This window comes from Hippoglossus stenolepis, chromosome 18 (assembly GCF_022539355.2).
Source record: "Hippoglossus stenolepis isolate QCI-W04-F060 chromosome 18, HSTE1.2, whole genome shotgun sequence".
Lineage (NCBI taxonomy): Eukaryota > Metazoa > Chordata > Actinopteri > Pleuronectiformes > Pleuronectidae > Hippoglossus > Hippoglossus stenolepis.
Window position 1 is genome coordinate 7,521,972 of NC_061500.1, and position 18,658 is coordinate 7,540,629.

At 42.3% G+C, this 18,658-nt stretch overlaps 1 protein-coding gene across 1 annotated transcript in view; it reads right to left on the reverse strand.

The window, feature by feature from the left end:
• Window positions 1-28: 28 nt before the first annotated feature.
• The window catches only part of sardh (sarcosine dehydrogenase), a 35,054-nt gene continuing 16,424 nt past the window's right edge, over window positions 29-18,658 (reverse strand). The window contains exons 13-22 of the mRNA XM_035183914.2: window positions 15,591-15,674; window positions 15,210-15,323; window positions 14,600-14,738; window positions 12,744-12,857; window positions 11,868-12,015; window positions 7,144-7,237; window positions 4,801-4,963; window positions 4,513-4,681; window positions 4,042-4,177; window positions 29-2,739 (exon numbers count right to left, since the gene is read on the reverse strand). Coding sequence (XP_035039805.2) covers window positions 2,611-2,739; window positions 4,042-4,177; window positions 4,513-4,681; window positions 4,801-4,963; window positions 7,144-7,237; window positions 11,868-12,015; window positions 12,744-12,857; window positions 14,600-14,738; window positions 15,210-15,323; window positions 15,591-15,674 — 1,290 coding nt within the window. The 3' untranslated portion in view covers window positions 29-2,610. The remainder of the gene's footprint in view (window positions 2,740-4,041; window positions 4,178-4,512; window positions 4,682-4,800; window positions 4,964-7,143; window positions 7,238-11,867; window positions 12,016-12,743; window positions 12,858-14,599; window positions 14,739-15,209; window positions 15,324-15,590; window positions 15,675-18,658) is intronic.

Genomic DNA, 18,658 nt, shown 5'->3' on the forward strand with positions numbered 1-18,658 from the left:
TTATGTGTTCAATAATGTCACAAAAATGTTGGCAGTTAAAAAGGCATTTATTAACACATGTATGGCTTCGGACAGAATCAATCCCTAAATTAACATTAAGTTCATAATGTAACTGGTCATCACAACGAGCCACTGATCAGTTTGTCTTTTAAATTGGTCAAACTGTTACACGACAGAAATAACAAGGATGCAACATTTCGAAAAAAACATATTTAAAAAGCTCAGGGAAGGGAAATTAATAATTTTGTTTGCACTTCTCCCCGCTTTTATTATCACCGTCACACTGAGGGAAGAAGAGAAAGTAAATTGCGCGAGGAGAAACATGTGGTGTAGAGAACCAGCGGTGATAGTGTTTATCAGTAGGTTTCACATTTCCCATATAAATCTTGTTATTAACCTGAGCTACTCCTGAGAACAACCATTCTAGTGATTAATGGTCGTCTGGGCAGAATCCATGAATCATTCCACATTAGTAAACATTTTGTGCGAAACACACACACATCTGAGAGGTGAGTTAAACACACAGACGCCTTCCTCTAGTTTCTACCACTGTTTTCAGCTGATGTTCACACAGCGCGTGTAACGAGCGTCGGTTCTTCTTTGGCCTGAAGAGCGTTAACGTAAACACAGATGGAAAATGCAATCCAGAATTAAATAAAATATCAAGTGTCAAAACAAAATCTACAGACGCACATTTTGTAGTTGACTCGTAAGACACTCATGTAAACACAAAGAAATACCAAAATAGCTTTAATTACTGTACATGTACCAGCACCAGGATTTAAGACATGAATCAGTTAACAAGGCGATAAACTAGTGTTTTCTTCTTTTCACACTTTCTCCTGTCGACACTGAAACAGGAGCAATTAGGAGCAAGCTTGTTATCACTTATTAACACAAACAGTTCACATGTAAAGGCACCAACAGTTCAGAATAGAAAGAGTTTCTGCACTGACTCAGGCTGTTGATTCAGCACAATGAATATAAGTGATTTTCCCCCGGACCTACAGTTCAGTCCCACTGAACCCAGCACCGCTCCACTTTAATAAGCTCATAGTTTCAAATGATAAGTGTTTGCTAATCAGGCTCATGTGGTTTTTAATGATCACACCACGTAGATGCTTCACAGTTTTAAAGATACTGTTGGAAATAAGGTCGAGGCCATCGGTTCTCGTCTGACGATGGATTCGCCTCTGGAGGCAACAGCCAATATTTCAAGGCTTCTTGTTTAAACAGCAGAAATTCAGGGGCAAGACTTTTAATCTTCCATTTGCCAAACACTGTTTACAGTTAAACACGGGTCGAATGTTTCTCTGCACACTTTTTGTAGGTGTTTGAGGTCCGGACGGCATTTTGGCTCAATACCTGCACATGAAGGCAGGTAACTTAAAAAGCTGATTCATGTTGGTATATGTGTTCTCGCCTCTTTCGCTCTCCACGCCGACCTTTTACTTGCGGGTGATCAAAGCCTGCTCAAACAGGATTGGTCAAACTAGAAACGGAAACCAGAAGAATCTCATCCCTCAGCCACAGCCTGTATATAATCTGTTTACAGAGAATACTGTGAAGCAGATACACAAAGTATTGGTTTTGACTGAAAATAAGACAAACGGGAGTTTTTTAACTTGGTACAATGTACCAGCATGCTAACATCAACAGCTGCTTCTTGTTAACTGAAGTCTTTTCCTGTCATCATTCTTCCTCAGCTGTGTTTAGTCCCTGGTTGTTCCTCTCTGCGCCTCGGGCTGTTTCTCTTCTACCTGCTCCTCCACCTCTGATGAACACTCAGCCGCACATTTAGACACCACACGAGCAAGTAACACTCATTTCTATCCGCACAAACATCAGTCATTGTAATTCACTCCAGACACCTGCAGGGCAACGGTGTAGTAGTTTGGGAATACTTGATGTATTCCCTAATATAGTTTTCTGTGGTCTCACAGGAAAAATATACGAGAGATTACAGCACCATAATAGGATCAAATATATTGTGGACAAAAAGGAAGAAATTAGTTCAACTTTGGTGAACCTGTGAAATTCCCCTGCATTCGTGTACGTATGATCGTACCCTATGATTAGATTTTGAGAAAGTTTCTCTTTATTTGAAGATACTAAACCATTATTTGGTGAAAGTTTCTCATTATATTGGCTTAAAGGATCTTTTTTCTCTCATGTTGGCAGTAATGAGCTTCCATACACGCATACACATCTGTCACTTTCAGCCCTATTAGCTGTGGTATAGTCACAAAGCCAGCAGATGGTGTAGTTAATGTAGAACTTGCCACCATTGCACCTACAGTATAATCATGGGAGGGAATCAGAATTACCGCTGTGTTTGCTGCCTGATTACAGGCGATAACAACACATATTTACCAACCTCACAAATCCAGAGTGGGCATCAATAACCTGGAGCGGAGACCCTTAAATCACCTTTAAGACAACAAAACACTCAGACACAACAGACTCAATTCAGAACCTCTTCAACACCGCGATACAGATTTCAGACCATCCATGAAAGAGAAGAGAAGAATCAGCTGCTCCCCTCTCAGCCTCATCCTCCAACCAGAATGTGTTTGTTTTCAGTTTGTTTGTTTTTTTCATCTGTGGTCCTCAAGCATAGATGCCCTTGACCCGTTTGTTCTCAGGGTCAAATGGAGTTTTGAGGTGGGCCTTGGCCTTGTACGTCACTCCCATCCTCTCCAGGGTGAAGTCGCCGCTCTTTATGAAATCAGCACTCACCTGATAGAGGCAGGAAGAGAGAGAATGAAAAGGAGAGAGAGGACAGAATTTTAATTTCGGGTTGGAATGAGGAGACGCTGGAAATTAAAACAGCGACGGCAGCAATCAAGAAGTGACAAATTCACTGTGTTCGAATTTGACACCAGAGGATGACACGGGAGTTCGAAAAGCACTGTGAGCAATTCATTCTCTCATGAGTCAATGTCAGGTCCCTCGTAACACAGAGAGGTAATTTTCACTGACTGACTCCCTCTTGCCTCCATGCAGCTCTGCAACTCAACTGTCACTGACACACACACACACACACACACACACACACACACACACACACACACACACACACACACACACACACACACACACACACACACACACACACACACACACACACACACACACAAAGAACATCTCTCCCTTGCCACCATTTGCGAAGCCTTTGGAGAGAACGGCACAGTGTTCACAGATTCTGTCCAGATGACAATCTCATTCAGGGACAAAATAAAACATCTACAGTCGTATGAGCTTCCTGCAGAGGAACGCCAGGATGGACAGCGATGCTTTTGTCTCAGTATAAACGGACACACACTTGTTACACGTCGATAACCTGAGATCAAAGTCCAGGTAGGATCCAAAGTTACATGGATTTGTTCATTGTTCCCTTCACAATCCTCCCAAGCCCTGATTGTTAAAGGCAACCCTGCTGCATGCAAACCGATACCAGGTTTCTATAATGAAAGTGAGTTCATTCTATATCCTGGTTTTTAGTCTTTATGTGTCGAAGCAGTCCATCGTATAAACCTAGAATTTCATCATTAGTGGGTTGTAGTTGCAAGAACAGCAGCATCAAGTGTTTGGATGCCAGTTGTCAAAATCGACTGGGATTAATTAATTTCCTCTTGACTTTAGTGTGTGTGAGTGTGTGTGTGTGTGTCTTTGTGCATGTGTTGAGTTTGTGCATTTCCAAACTAAATAAGTCGACAAAGCCGAGAGTTTGTTTTGCTGGTCACAACATTTATATTGCACACACACCTACTCAGCTCCTTCTCAGAGCCACGGATCTAAAAGCTCGACAAATACCGACGTATTGTTTTAGGTTTTTCACATTTTCAAAAAATGTCTTGTTCGTTAAACACGCAACTTCAGCAAATAACTTATAATCTCTCCTGCCATCTTGTCTGTTGTTCCATCTGTTATGTTGTGTACGTTCTGTCGCGTTATTATCAGCAGAGCAACACAAAGAAAACAGAAGAGAAATGAGGCTAAATATGAAACTAAATGAGAAATAACAAAAGTGAACATTACCACTCCTCCATCAGGGTTGCGGATATATCCATAACCGATAGTTTTGTCAATAAAGAAGCCATAATCAGAACGCCGTAGGTGACCGACAGGAACTCCATTACGGAAAACGGCCTCCAGACCGAACATCGGTATTTTCCTATGAGAGAGAGAGAGAGAGAAAGAGAGTGAGCGAGAGAGAAGGGAAAATGTAATTACATTAAAACACACACCACACATGCCCTGTTTCTTTCACACACTCACAAAATCAACTCCTTTAAAGTTTAATTTAGCGTTCCATCACTGCAGCCTTTCTCCTGCACACACTCATATACAGAATGTAAATGCATTAAGCTCAGTAAATGCATTAATATTAAAGCTTCTGATCTATGAGACTGTTCTCAAATTGATTTCCAGCTATAGTTATATCAGTTGCAGAAGCCTTCACTCCATTCCCTTCTCTCTATCCAGTGCTTTTTATCAGAATTTACTGACTCGTCAATGGTGAAGCAGACGATGCGCCTCCTTAGCCCCTCCTTCTTCTGTTCCTCCAGCCTATCGCGACCCAGGAACGGGATCGAACTCTTCAGTTTGCAGGTGAAGCCTAGCCCCGCCTCCAAGGGGGTGTCGTCCGGGCGGAGGTCAGCGTGCCAATGTCTGTAGCCTGGTTACGAGAGGACGACATGATTAGCACACAACTAAATAACAGGAGATTGAGTTGTCAGCCAAGACCAGAACTCAGCTTGATCTGTTTATTAGGGGCACTTATCATGACCTTATTACCTTTCTCTATGCTGAGCGAGTCGATGGCCCTGTAGCCCGAGTTGATGATGCCGTGCTTTGCACCAGCAGCCATGACAGCATGGTAGACCGGAAGGCAAGCGTCTTTGGGAATGTGCAGCTCCCAGCCGAGCTCCCCGACAAACGACAGACGCATGGCTCGCACCTGCACGAGGGAGGAGGAGAGAGGAGGCTCAGAGAGAGTCGGAGGAAAAAGCATGCAGAGGACCAAGCTGCCACCACTCTGCTTGAGCTCACTCTCTCTAGCTCACACACATATACAGTATATACACACACACACACACACACACACACATACACACAGAGTCTTCATCTTCAAGGACCAGATTAACTTGTCATGTATTTTAATACAAACAGCACTTTCAATGTGCGGCTGCTGCAAGAAAGTAAAACGGACATCCAGAGAGCAGAAGAGAACCAGATTAAAATTGATGCAGGGATAAGATAAATGTTTAGAAATGAACGTGTCCAAAATTCTTTCAGTCGTCAAAGAGATCAAGGCTTCTTGGGTTGAGAGGTGATGATGATGGAAGGGACAGAAAATACACAAGAAAAGATAACAGAGAAAGATTGAGATATATTGAAGGTAAAAGAAGTCTCCCACAGCTTTTTCTTTTTTTTTAATACCTCAGTTTAATGGAAATCATCTCAAATCTTTCTCCCAGAAGGTAGACACAGAAAGTCGTCCCCTGGAAATCCCTGTAGCTGCTGTAATGAACTGACGAGCAGCTGTAGAGCTTTACCTACAGCTAGAGCCTCTCCCGAGAGTAAAGAGGGAATCAATGAAAACTTATTTTTTCAATTTGGAAAGTTGAAGACACAAACAAACATTTTTTTTCTGAGCTTGAACCAACTCTAACGCAGAGAAACTAGTGAATGCACATTTCCATGGCAGACAATTCAGACAGCAAGAGCAGGATCCACCTGGATTTCTATAGGAGAAATTTCAGTTTTTAATTTCAAATTTAATGATTAGGGTTCGAATTTTTATTTCTATTGATTTTTAAGTATTTTCTCTACTTGTCAGACCATTATGATCACAATAGAAAAAATATGAGAATAAAATCCATGTTGACAAATACCAGAATAGGATGCCAAAAAATGTATATGTTTGTGAAAGACAAGAGAAAACAAAGGAGAGGAGGAAAGGGGAAGTAAATGTGGAAGTGAGTGAAAAATGAGGAGGAAAGAAAAAACTCTCTCCAACAGTTTCCCCAGTGGGTGCTGTGACAGCCAGGCCATCTGGCCAGCCAAGGATCACCCTGGGCCCCATATGGACACCATGAAACTCTGGAGAGGACAGTACATGTAAGCCTGCGCATGTTCACAATACACACTCAATACACATACGCCAGCCACAGACTTAAAAACACACGGACGCCTCTCGCACCACTGTCATTTGTGGATTTTCCAGATGGACAAATAAAAAGACAAACACAGCACAGACACAAGCACGAAACAATTCAAACCAACGTGAAATCATGTTATCTAACATTCATACCAGCACGAGAGAGAGAGCGAGAGCGAGCGAGAGAGTCTAATGAGCTATGAGTGGAGCAAAGGGCAGAGCGAGCACTGTTCTCGCAGCAGTGCAGCCATTAAAATGTCACCCGGACAAGGCCAGCAACCAGCTGGGATGGAACACAACACAAACAGTTTGCACGCGCACATACACACACTCCTGCAGAGCTGTGAGGAGATACTGACTGCCATCAATGGAGTGCTGCATAATTCATGCAAAAGCAACTAAGACAGACCCAGTGTGTGTGTGTGTGTGTGTGTGTACGCACAGTATGTGTTGATGCACGTGCCAGAACAACATGCTCTTTGATGCGAGGCATGAGACACTGTGGAGGTCAACTCGAGAAGCTGAGCCTCGGTACCTCTCAGCATTTTTGTTCCTGTTATTGCGAAGTATTTTTAATGAATATGTGATTTCCACGCTGCTGGTGAACAACAGCAAGACAAACTTTGTTTCGAGCTGATCGACCTGAGGGGCAAACATTTTAAGAAACTGAAATTGGAAAGAGGTGGAGAAACAAAAACCGTGGATAGAGTGAGACCACAGACATGTCATCAGTCCCTGTCGACTGAACCTTTGAAATAATAAAACACTTTCACTCCACAGTGTGTGATTTGCATAAAAGTATTTTTTAATTAACTATGCTTTTTTTATTTAACAAGCAGTGACAGGGTTATTATGAAGCTGACAAATGCACCACATCCAATTAATGTAGAAATGAGTTGAGGCATCAAGTGTGTGTGTGTGTGTGTGTGTGTGTGTGTGTGTGTGTGTGTGTGTGTGTGTGTGTGTGTGTGTCTCACCTGATGTCCTACTGCGTTTACAACCTTGTGGGTAGAGAAGGGGAAACTTTCGTTGCTCAGGTCTGTGTCCAGCACCTCCTGAAGTACCTCTCGACTGCACAGAAACAGAAAACACAGAAAATCAGTGTATTTAAAGTAGATCAATACAACTAATAATGATCGATCGATAAAACAAATCAGACACATCTGAAATTTGTCTTGCATCACATCGGCATCTCCATTTGGAACATGAAATACAACAATTAAGAAAAAATTGAAATGCTGCAACGGAGCTGGACACCTCCGTCAACAAGTGCAGTTTCAGTCAACGTTTTTTGCAGATTCATATAACCTTTGACTTTTAAATACCCAAATCTAATCAGTGAATCTGATTTGAAAGGATTCTCTTGAGGAGTTCTTAAGATGAAGCGTTCACAAGGCTAAACAGTCCCCTGAGGGCTTTCCTGATATATCATGTTCACAAGAACATGATGTCACTGATACCTTTGACCACCAATATCTAATCAGTTCATCTGTGAGTCCAAATGAAAGTTTGTAGTAAATTTGAAGAAATTCCCTCAAGGAGTTCTTGAGATATCATGTTCACAAGAATGGGACGGACAGAAAACCCGAAAAACGAAATGCCGACACAGAGGCACAAACGCATTCTTTCATGTAACATCACTTTACATCCACAAACTACAGTTAATGACCTTTAACGTACTTTTGATCTGGTATTAAGTTGCATAATTTATTTAACAATTGACTAATGCCCTTCAGAGTGCTTCAGTCTGTATCTGTGGTTTATCAGACTGTGCATCATCAATACTGGAACTTTAAGAAAAATAATCATCTGTTTTTTAAATAAAAACCTTGAATATTTCAAGAAAAAATGACTACAAAACATATTGTAAAAAGTTCAGTTCTCCTACACACACGCACGCACACGCACACACACACACACACACACACACACACAAATCAATATTATATAAAGATGAGTCAACAGAAAAAGGGACTAAGTTTAGATTACTTTGCTCCTTGCACACTTGCATGTTTGTGAGTGGGCTGCTAGAGAAAACAGTGCGTGGGGCCTTTTCTAGAAGATATTTTTGCAGCAGCGTGGCGGAGAGCCAGGGTTGAAGATATTTGGGGAAGGGTACAGGTTACGTTTGTGTGCACATGTGTGTGTGTGTGTGTGTGTGTGTGTGTGTGTGTGTGTGTGGTGTGTGTGTGTGTGTGTGTATCTGTGTGGGTGTCCTCCTTTCTACAGAGCAACTGATGTGGATGAAGAAATGTGCGTATGCCGCTACGGTCTCTTATATGTGAATAAAACATTTCTTGCATATATGGATGTGTGCAGGCATCCATGTGGGGATGATTCACAGTCTGATGTTTTCTTCAGGCTGTCCTCCGGTTTCTGTTCTCCCTCATGCAAGGCTTTGTTCACTGAACTCAAGAACCCAAGAGCAAGGCCAATTAGCTATATATAATCAGTGAATGGCTCTCTCTGTTTGTGTGTGTGTGCGTGTGTGTGTTTGTGTGTGTGTGTGTGGTACAGGGGTCCTGCAACCACCAATTTGTTTCACTGACTTGCTAATTAAATGTGTCTCAGCTCTGGATCCGAGGAAGGATACGAACACACGTGGCTTGTTTTTAAGGATATCACATAATTTCACTTTTGGAAATTAGGTTTGTGAAACATCAAACCAAGCAGGCACCAGTTTCGCCCTTTGGACCGCACTGCCAAGCTGTGCGAGAGGGAGTCTGCTGAGTTTAGTGACATCCCCCTCTCCAGAGAATTGGAATCAGACGTTTCTGGAAAGGAAAACACCGACAAACATCCATAAACGCTGTAATTTCCTCTCTCCTCTCGAGCTTTAAAGAGATCAATTTGCTTCATGAGACCCAAACATTGGTACTTGGTGGAGACAATACGGAGGAGCTGAGAATCATTACAGCTCTGTGCAGAGAGATGCCAATCTTGTTAACACACACACACACACACATGCACGCAAACACAGACACTCAGAAGCGGAGTATGCTTTGGATGCTCTAGAGAACTCAATGAGCTCCATAATCAGCATCGTAATGTGTGTGTGTGTGTGTGTGTGTGTGTGTGTGTGTGTGTGTGTGTGTGTGTGTGTGTGTGTGTGTATCTATTATGAATAGGGGTGCAACAATTCTACAAATCCATGGTTCGCCCCAAACCTGGATTTTTTTGTTTGTGTTTTCTGGGTTTGGGGCGATCCATAATGTACCGACACAGCTGAATTGAATTTACCCTGAGGTCTGCGATCTCTAGGTTGGCATCCGTCTTGAGCTTATTAAACTAACCTAAGTTTTACTGTGGGCGTGAGTGGACCAAAGTCAACAAATGTAATATTTACAAAATATATGGCTCGCCCTACAGGGAGAAACAAAAATTTTGTTTTGTTACATTAGTAACTAGAATGGATTCTTCTGCCGAGGCAAATGCATATCTCTCCATGTCAAAACAGGGTTTCCCATTAATAATCTAGACTGTGGCGGCGGGTCATTTTCTAATTGGTCCTGCCACAGTTTCATAATAAAGCAAATGTTTAATCATAATAACAGTAGTTGCATTATATAGCTGTGTGCAGCGCAATCATCCGTAAAGCTTTTACTGTCCATGCAGTCTTTAGTCCGTGAACTTGTAATCATTCCAACTACAACAAACAAACAAAACAAAAACTTGGTGAAGGTAATATGAGTTCAGGCCGAACCTGCAGTGGTGGCAGAGGGTTGGGTTTTAGAGTATCGCAGTTTCTAAATCCTGTATCACAATATCAGATTGTGGACGTTTTGGTCTCAGTTTTAGAATCCGCGACCTCTTGATCTATTGATTTGTGGTTTGATGCAAGCAACAAAAGCAAGAGGGATAGAGATATTTTGAAAAGAAGGGGATGAGGGCACAGAGAACAGGCGGCAGAGCCATAAAGGAAGAGCGGGGAGAGGGGGCTGAGAAAGAGCTGGATAAAAATCTAGAGACACAAGGACTAAGAGACAAGAAAACTTAGGAGAACAGAAGACGCAGCCCACACAGAGAACAGAGTGGCCTGAACCCTGCTGCTGGTGAGATGGAGGAACAAAGAGGAGGAGGAAGGAGGTGAGAGGGGAAGAAAAAGATAGAAGACGAGGAGCTCAGAGAATGAGCTCGGGAAGAGGTAAAAGTGGCCGGCTTGCACTTTGAGTGAAGAACAAAAGAAAACTGTAGGAAGAAAGAAGAAAGTGACAAGCTCGGAGTGCTGCCTCTGTCCGAACGTGAAAGACCATCTTCAGATGAGGAAACCAATACATGATGGTGCTGGTGATAAACAAAGATCAGGTTATTTGATTAGTGAGTTAAAGACATTTACTGAGAAAAACTCCAAGAATAAGAAAATAACAAAACTGGAGCTAAAAGCAGGAAGAAAGTATTGAAAGAAGAGAAAATTAAGAAGATGTTAATAAATAAGTTAATTAGGAACAATTACAAGTTTAACTGCTTCTACTTTAAATATCATCATGTTTTTAAAGAATTACATATTTTAATATTTAATATTTAGTATTAATATTCATACTATACTATATTAATATATACACAGAGCAAACCGAGGTAATACTATGATACTGTGATGTGGTTTTCACATCACATGAGGCGCTGCTGCTTCCCTATATCTTCTGTGTTACTAAACTGAGGACAAATCACAACACGTGACGAAGATATCTGAAAATTGTGATGTTTCCTGACCGTCTATAGACAAAATGATAAATCAATAAATTCAGAATGCCATGAGAGTTGCAGTCCTCGTTCAGATGTTCTCCTGTACCACAGATCCAGAGGCTCATCCAATGGAAACAAGCAGCTATGTACACACCACAGTCTCTGATAAACCCAGTGTTTGATGGTATTCAGATGTAATCCCTGGTTGTCCACATTAAAGGATCATAAAATCTGCAACTTTGAATCACTGCTAAACCGCATAATTACACCTAATTTTAAAATATTTGATTAACGGTATTTGACAATTAGCTCAGTGTTTACACATGGGGATAAGCATCGCCGACAGTGCAGGCGATGAGACGTGATTCTGTAGGATTCATTTTAATTATGGTAATGTGATGCATCAGTCTCCACGCTAATAACATGCTGAAGCTCATGCTCTGAGACGGAGAACAGCTTCAGGTTGGATTAGGGTTAGTTGTAGTTAGTAGGGTTACCAGTTTCCACTGTGGGGTTATATGATGCAACAGTTAAATGACGGCAGAAATAAGTTATTATACAAGAAATAAATTGAAACCATGTTGAGAGCTGGTTAAAAATACATCCATACAACCGCACCATACATTTATTTAAAAGACAAAATGTCTCTTGTCTTAAACGTCTAATCTAAACTGCTCTAAGAAACCTTTAACATCAGCATCACTCGCTTTTAATCTCATTTAACAGCAGATGCCGACGTCGAAGTGCAGAGTTAACCTTGAACCTCGCTACTTCTATGTTCTGTTCACAGTCAACCCGGCCTTCTACTTTCCTCTTATGTCTATTTCCAGATCTTGAGAATAGACACTTAACCTGCTTTTATGGGTCCAGTAGTTGGTATATTCAGTTTCCCTCTTGTGCCCAGGATGTGAATCACAACCCGTCTTAAGACCATAAATCTGGAGAAACATAAATCACGTCACCGTTTCCCATTCATTCGAAGCCATCTCCCCCTCCCACTCCTCCATTACTGTCCCACCTCTTCGGTCCCTGGATGCTGAGCATGCCCATCTCCTCAGAGAGGTCTGTTAGCTGGCAGCGGAAACCTTGGTCCTGAAGAACGGTTCTGATGTGGTTCCAGTTGTGCTCGGCGACGCCGCCTCCGATGGCCAGGTAGTATGCATCACCTGAAGCAGTGGGGTTGGGGGGGGGGAGAGGAAGGAAATGATTAAGAGGAGTGGGACAGAGACAATGAAAGATGGAGCATCTGACAGAAAACCTTTCAGCAGAACGACAAACTAAAAACAACAGTATGTAAATTTATAACGACATGAAAATACAACAAAAGAAATGGAGACAGGGAGGTTTAAACATTTAACATTAAAATGCACTTATATATTATACAATATATTTGTCTAAACAAGCTGTGTCACCTCAATATATTTAAGAAGACATAAACTAAAATCACACTCAGAGTGCACAACTCCCATTCAAATCGATGAATTATTCACCGAGAAAAGTAAACATGTCAAAAATGCCCACAATGTTAAAGAAAGTGAAACAAATGGATCTGCATCTAACTTTAGTACTGATGAAGAACACAGGAGAACTGATGAGATGAGCCGGGAGACAGAACAACAAAGGGCACGGAATAAAACAACAATACATCTGCAACAGAATGATGAATCCCACAAGGAATAAAATACGACAGCTGACAAAAGACAACAGCGACGGAATGACAAAGCAAGGCGCGGCTATTTTATTTACAAAGCCCGTTTCACTTACAGAGGTAGATTCAAGGTGCTGAGCAGATTGAAATAAGAAGGAAAGGATACAACAATGGAGACACACAGACACACACAGACACACACAGACACAGAGACACACAGACACACACACACACACAGTTTCTCACCGTTGGATTCTGGTGCCAGGGGCAGCATGGCGGCGCCGGGCTCCAGTCTGCTCACTGTCAGGTCAGCCTCCGCCCCTCCTCTTTTATTCAGCATGCAAGTATACACAGTGGAGCCTGAAACACACACACACACACACACACACACACTTAATTCTAGAGGCGTAATTTGTGGGCCAATTTCAAGTGTGTGCTCTCTTGGAACCAAGTCGACAGCAATCTTGAAATTAAAAAAAAATGAACCTGAATCTGGGGTAATTTTTCTGTTAATAACTGAGTCTTTGTGAGTATTTTAGTTTCTGTGCTTTCCTGCATCTCATGCGTGAACAATTATGATTTTTTTTGTGTTTTGTTTAAACTTCTTTCGCGGCTTTGTTATTTATACATTTTTTGAAGGCAGCAATCATTATCACTCTCTGCCTCCAGGGAACACAGACAGTCGCCCTGACGACACGTGAACCTCGTCTCTTTTGAACAATGGTTACAGAGGAAATGACTGAAATATGGAACACATTAAAACCCAATGAGGGCCGAGAGCATCAATTAACACAGATATTCACAAAGAAGACGTCCTCAAAATAATTTACTAATGAATGAAGTCTGTGTCTAATTACGAGAGCGTAACGTAACGTGTGCGTATTCCCATCGGCCAAAGGAGCTGATGGATGAAGTGACATGTTAATACGTGACTGCCATCTCTCATTTGACTGAATGACTGATAACATAGTTTCATTCTGTCGGGGGAATCAAAGAAAATAGGGGCTTAATGTGTTGGTGAAGTTTAATTTGAAATATTCTTTGAGCAAGAATCAACCGTATAATTGTTAAATATAAAGAACTGGAAAACGGAAAGAGGGAGTGACAGAGAAATAAAGGCTGTTTCAAGAAGCTACACGTTAAAGTGGATGTTTCTGTTCTTTTGAACTCTTTTATCAGCTCAAAACAAATTATATATATATTTTTCTTATTTTTCTGACTCCTCCTGCTCAGTCCCTCACAGAAAGCATCACATATTGGAAGATGGAAGACACCTCTCCACTTCCACTCCCGGATTTGGAGCCAGATTATGAGCAGCAGCTGTTGGAGGTCGGAGGTCCCATCGATACATGCACCCAACCAATCGTGAGTCAGTCTCAGCTGTCAATCATTGCATTCTAGCATCAAGGAACTGATTAAAATTCCTCAGTGTGATAAGAACTACCTCGAATGACCATCTCTGAGAAAACTTAATTTGTCGTGTACTTTGTTTGGTCTATGTCACATCCACTAACATGGAGGAGGCAGGATTTATGATCTATACTGCAGCCAGCCACCAGGTGGCGATTGAAATGTTTTGTTTTCAAGGGTGTCACATTTCCTGGAGTTTGTTGAACACTAGATCTTAAAGCTTGAAGGGAAACTTTTCTGGCTCCAGAAGTGATGTCACTGTTGGGGGGCGTGAAGACTAAGCCGCCCTGCTTGAGACCAGCGTCCCCCACATCTCTTGTGCAGAGCAGTAATTTGCTCTGTGGCAGTTCTTTGAGACAAACTGACAGATATCTAGATCCTGAATGCCCGACATGTCTGTGACTGCAGGGAGTGGGCAGGTAAGTTACAAATAGATCAGGCGATGAAGTCTCCCCTGCCACCACTTTCACCAGCGTCACTAAGCGATTATATTATATTATACATGCAGAAGGGGTATTTTTGAGAGTGTGTGGAAGCATGGAGTGTTTTCCTACTGTGCTTCCACCTTGTTTAGATTCTCTATCCGTGTATTGGACCTCTTCGTTCTGTCAGTCAATCTCCTCCTCCATCTGTCTGTGCCTGTGCGTGCGGTGTGTGCGCTCCGTGTGTGTATCGGTAGCAGCCAGACTGACCTGGTTTCTTGTTGACATCAGCAGTGAACAGCCAATCAGCCGCCTTCTTGGCATCTGGTCCGGTGAGATAAAACTTTCCAAAGTAGGACATGTCAAACACAGCCACGCCGTGTCTACATGAGAGGCACTCGCTCTTAATCTGCATTTGAAGACAAAAAATGAAAAATCACGACACAGGTCCAATTATGACATTGAAAAAAATCGAAACAAACGTGAGTTTTCTACAATGACAGCGCATCTTTGGAGCTCGATCCTTGAAGGCAGCATTCATCATGACACTTATATATCAAAGGGAAAACTTATAGCGAGGTTTTTTTTACATCAAGATTGTCATCATCTCTCTGTGTGATTTGTCCTCCGAGCTGCTGAGATAGTCTGGCTCTGCCCCTCAAACTCCTTCACGCACCATAAAACTCACAGACTACACTCCTCTACCCTGTCTGCCGTCCAGGGCCGTTATTTCCCATGAGGACACGCGTTCGCTCGTCTCTGGGGAACCTTCGGAGAATGTTCACACTCGTCTGACCGCCAGAATATTTTTTATCCAGTTAATGAACTGTTGGTCTACTGGGCAGCGCACACATTGTCACACACACACTTTTATGCTCACCACGTTGTGATGTGGGGGGAAACCGAAGGTGTACTCCTTCCCCAGCAGATCGTTGTATTTGTGGTTCACATTCTTCTGAATGTCATAAGCTCCATAGTAATCATAGTCTTTAACCTGTGCAATAACAAAGACAAGAGATAATAGAGAGTAGTAGATTAATCATTATTAATTACCTATCGTTACTCATTAAGTGTAGAGAAGTCAGTGTTGTCCATTACTGGCAGTCAGCTTGTTCAAACAGGTCCTATTCAGAAAACACTAGCATGCCATTCCAAGTGCCTTTTGTCAATATATGGAAGTAAATAGATCACGTGCATGGTGTGTGTGTGTGTGTGTGTGTGTGTGTGTGTGTGTGTGTGTGTGTGTGTGTGTGTGTCTCACAGTCGCAGGCCCGTCTTTGTTGAACCAGCCAGGTCTCTCCCAGCCGTGTCTCTCCTGGAACACACAGCCCTGCTCCATCAGCACCTAAAACAAACAATCACACACATATACACACACACAAAGAGGTAAAATACACAAGGATGAGAAGCTTTGATTTTCAGTGTTTATGTTGGAACAAACCGAACGAATGCAAATGATTTTATTTTTCTATTTAAAAGCACATGTTCACAAAAGTCCACAAATTTGTATCGTCACTCATATTTGTAAACGAGAAAACATTCACTGACAAGCAACCACAGATATTAAGTATGAGGGCATTTTGACTATTGTTTTCTAAACAAGCACTAAATAATGATTGTGGCTACTTACAGTTGATAGAACTAACTATAATTGCCACACTGAACAGTCAGAGAGGAACTGCAGTCGGGTGATAATAAAAGTCTTTCTCTGCAGTTTTTTCACTACATGCAAATTAACTTTCCCAACTATTAAAAATCTTACAAGGGAGGAACTGATGAGAAGTGATGATAAAAACCCTGTTTTAGCTCAAAGCCTTGCAAATATAGGACGCCTGTTAATACTTGGTCTCTTGAAGCGTGCTGAAGTATTTAATATTAGATATTTCAGCGCTCGTCCTCCTTGTTAAAACTGACAGTCGCCCACAGTTGGTAGGTATATGTTCTGCTATGCTTTCCTCCTAGCAGGCAGCTAGCTGTCTCTTGCCAAACCTACCCACACTGAGCTATATTTACTGTTCCTGCTACCGAGGTGGTGGAAACGTGTGAGTGTCAGAGATGCGCCTGCTTGAGCTGTGAATATAAAGCTTGTAAAAGTAGACCATCTCATTACCTCAACAGCTCCCATGACCAATCAACCCTCTTGAATACTTAGCCATAACATATGCTGTCATGATTACATGCAAGCAAGGAATCACAAACAAAGGCTCTTTAAAAAAAGATAATAATCAGACTTTTCTAGTGTTTTTCTGTTTTCGCTGTGCCACCCCCTGCATTTATCTGAGGCTCTGCAGCAGCAGGAAGGCTAGTTGCTAGGTGATGGCCCTCGATGAGTGATTAGCAGGGGCTAATGGGCTTGCAGCTGAGGGTTGGACAAAGCCAGTCTCTCAGGGACTCTGCTCTCCTTCGAGATGCAGTCTGGCTACCTGAGTGCTCCGCTCTGTAGCCGGCTCGCATTAAATCTGACGCCGTGATTACATTAACCGTAACATGATAATGGCTGACCCTGCACTTAATCGATTGGAGAAAGCTGTGATAAAAGCAGGAATTTTGTGCTTTAAATGTCGTGTTAATGCAGAACAGGACAATGGATCCGAATAACACTGCATTCTGCGATTCATTGGAATGATTTATTGGCCTTGTTCAAATCCGGCCTTGACTTGCACCTTTGTGATCCGATCATAAATGGACGGCACTAAGTACAGGTTTGAAAGCAATGAAAATGCATTGAGGAGCCATTGAGATGTGATCGCTCAGACTACAGTCGGAGGTAATCCACGCTGCCACGTTCTTTTAACAGTGTGCACACTATGTCCTGGGCTTCACTGATGGATACAAGTATGTACTCCTTCAGACTCATTCTTCTTAAATTGTGTAAACTGGCTTCTTCCAAGACAGAAAACAGCAGAGCCAAACATCTTGGATGACTTGGTTTGCCTGGAAAATGCATCATTTCTTCCTCTGTTACTTTTCATTCCTGTGTCAGGAAGAAGAAATGCATTGCAAACAGAAATGATGTACGTGTTTACAGTATTTGCATATCGAGCGGGGAAGTGAGATCCGATCTGAAGTGGTCGCTCGAGCACATGGAGACGCACGTCAGGTGTGTTCTGACGTACTTGTGCTTTCCACTTGTGGCCTACGATGCATGTTAATGCCCCATACGAGGAAGGTCATTGAGAGCTAAGTTCCAAATGGCAACTGGTTTTTAAACGTCTATGAGGAGATGGTTTTACACCAATAATGGAAAATAAAAATACATCCACCCACCATATCAAACAGAGGTCTGCAACAGGAAAGCATGGCTAATTAATACATCAAATATGGTGGCAAGTCCCATTAAGACATTGTGTCGCGCTGAAGAGAAAAAGGAAGCTGAGCGACATCCAGGGCCGGGCTACGGCAGCTAAGTCTATCATTTGTAGTCATGTTGGCAGCGATCGCATTAATAAATGTAGCTGCTGGGGATGTGTTACACTGGTAACTGCCTCATGCATGAATATATTTGCCTGGAATTCCGACCAGAGGAGAGAGGGGGAGAGAGAGGAAGGGGGGAGGCAGGACAAGGTGACGGAGAGCTACACTCCCTCATCGCCTCTATTTATCGTCTTCTCTGTACAGATGTGCATACAGATGTTCGAGCCCGGGTTTCTGCATCGTTTAATCTGTTGATTTGCTCCGTCACCACATCACCGCCTCAATTAGTCAACCAGACAGTGAGGTTAAAGAGGCTAATAGAGCGAAGGAAACAGCGGCACACCTTCTTCTCTCACGGAAAAACAGACTGTAACAAGGACAGAGACCACAGGAAGCGGGAGAAACGCACAGGGTGAGGAGAGGAAGAGAGGATTGTGTTGGGGCGAAGATGTGATAATGAGAGAATATCAGAGGAAACATGAGTAAAGGCCAGAAAGAAAAAAAACAGGACAGAGAGCGAGAGCGAGTGGAAAGGTTGAAAGAGAGCAGAGCAGAAATCGAACCGGTAAAAGAGAGAAAAGAAGTGAGTCATGCAACCTCTAAAAATACAGGAAATGCTGAAAGATGACTGGTCCTGTGACGTACTGACCTTTCCAACAGGTGTCTGTCCGAATCCTGGGAGCACACTCACAGCACTTTATCTCATAAAGTAAAATCCCTTCTTACTTAACTGAAAGTGCTTGGATAAAACCAAGATTAAATGTAATGCTCATCAGATATGAGACAAATATGCATTAATATGGTTTTATAACATTTCACAGAGAAGCACAAGAATAGTATCTATTATCTAACATGTCTAATGAACTGTCGGGTTTCCGCTACGTTCATTTTGAGCCGTATTGTGTCGTGTGCCTC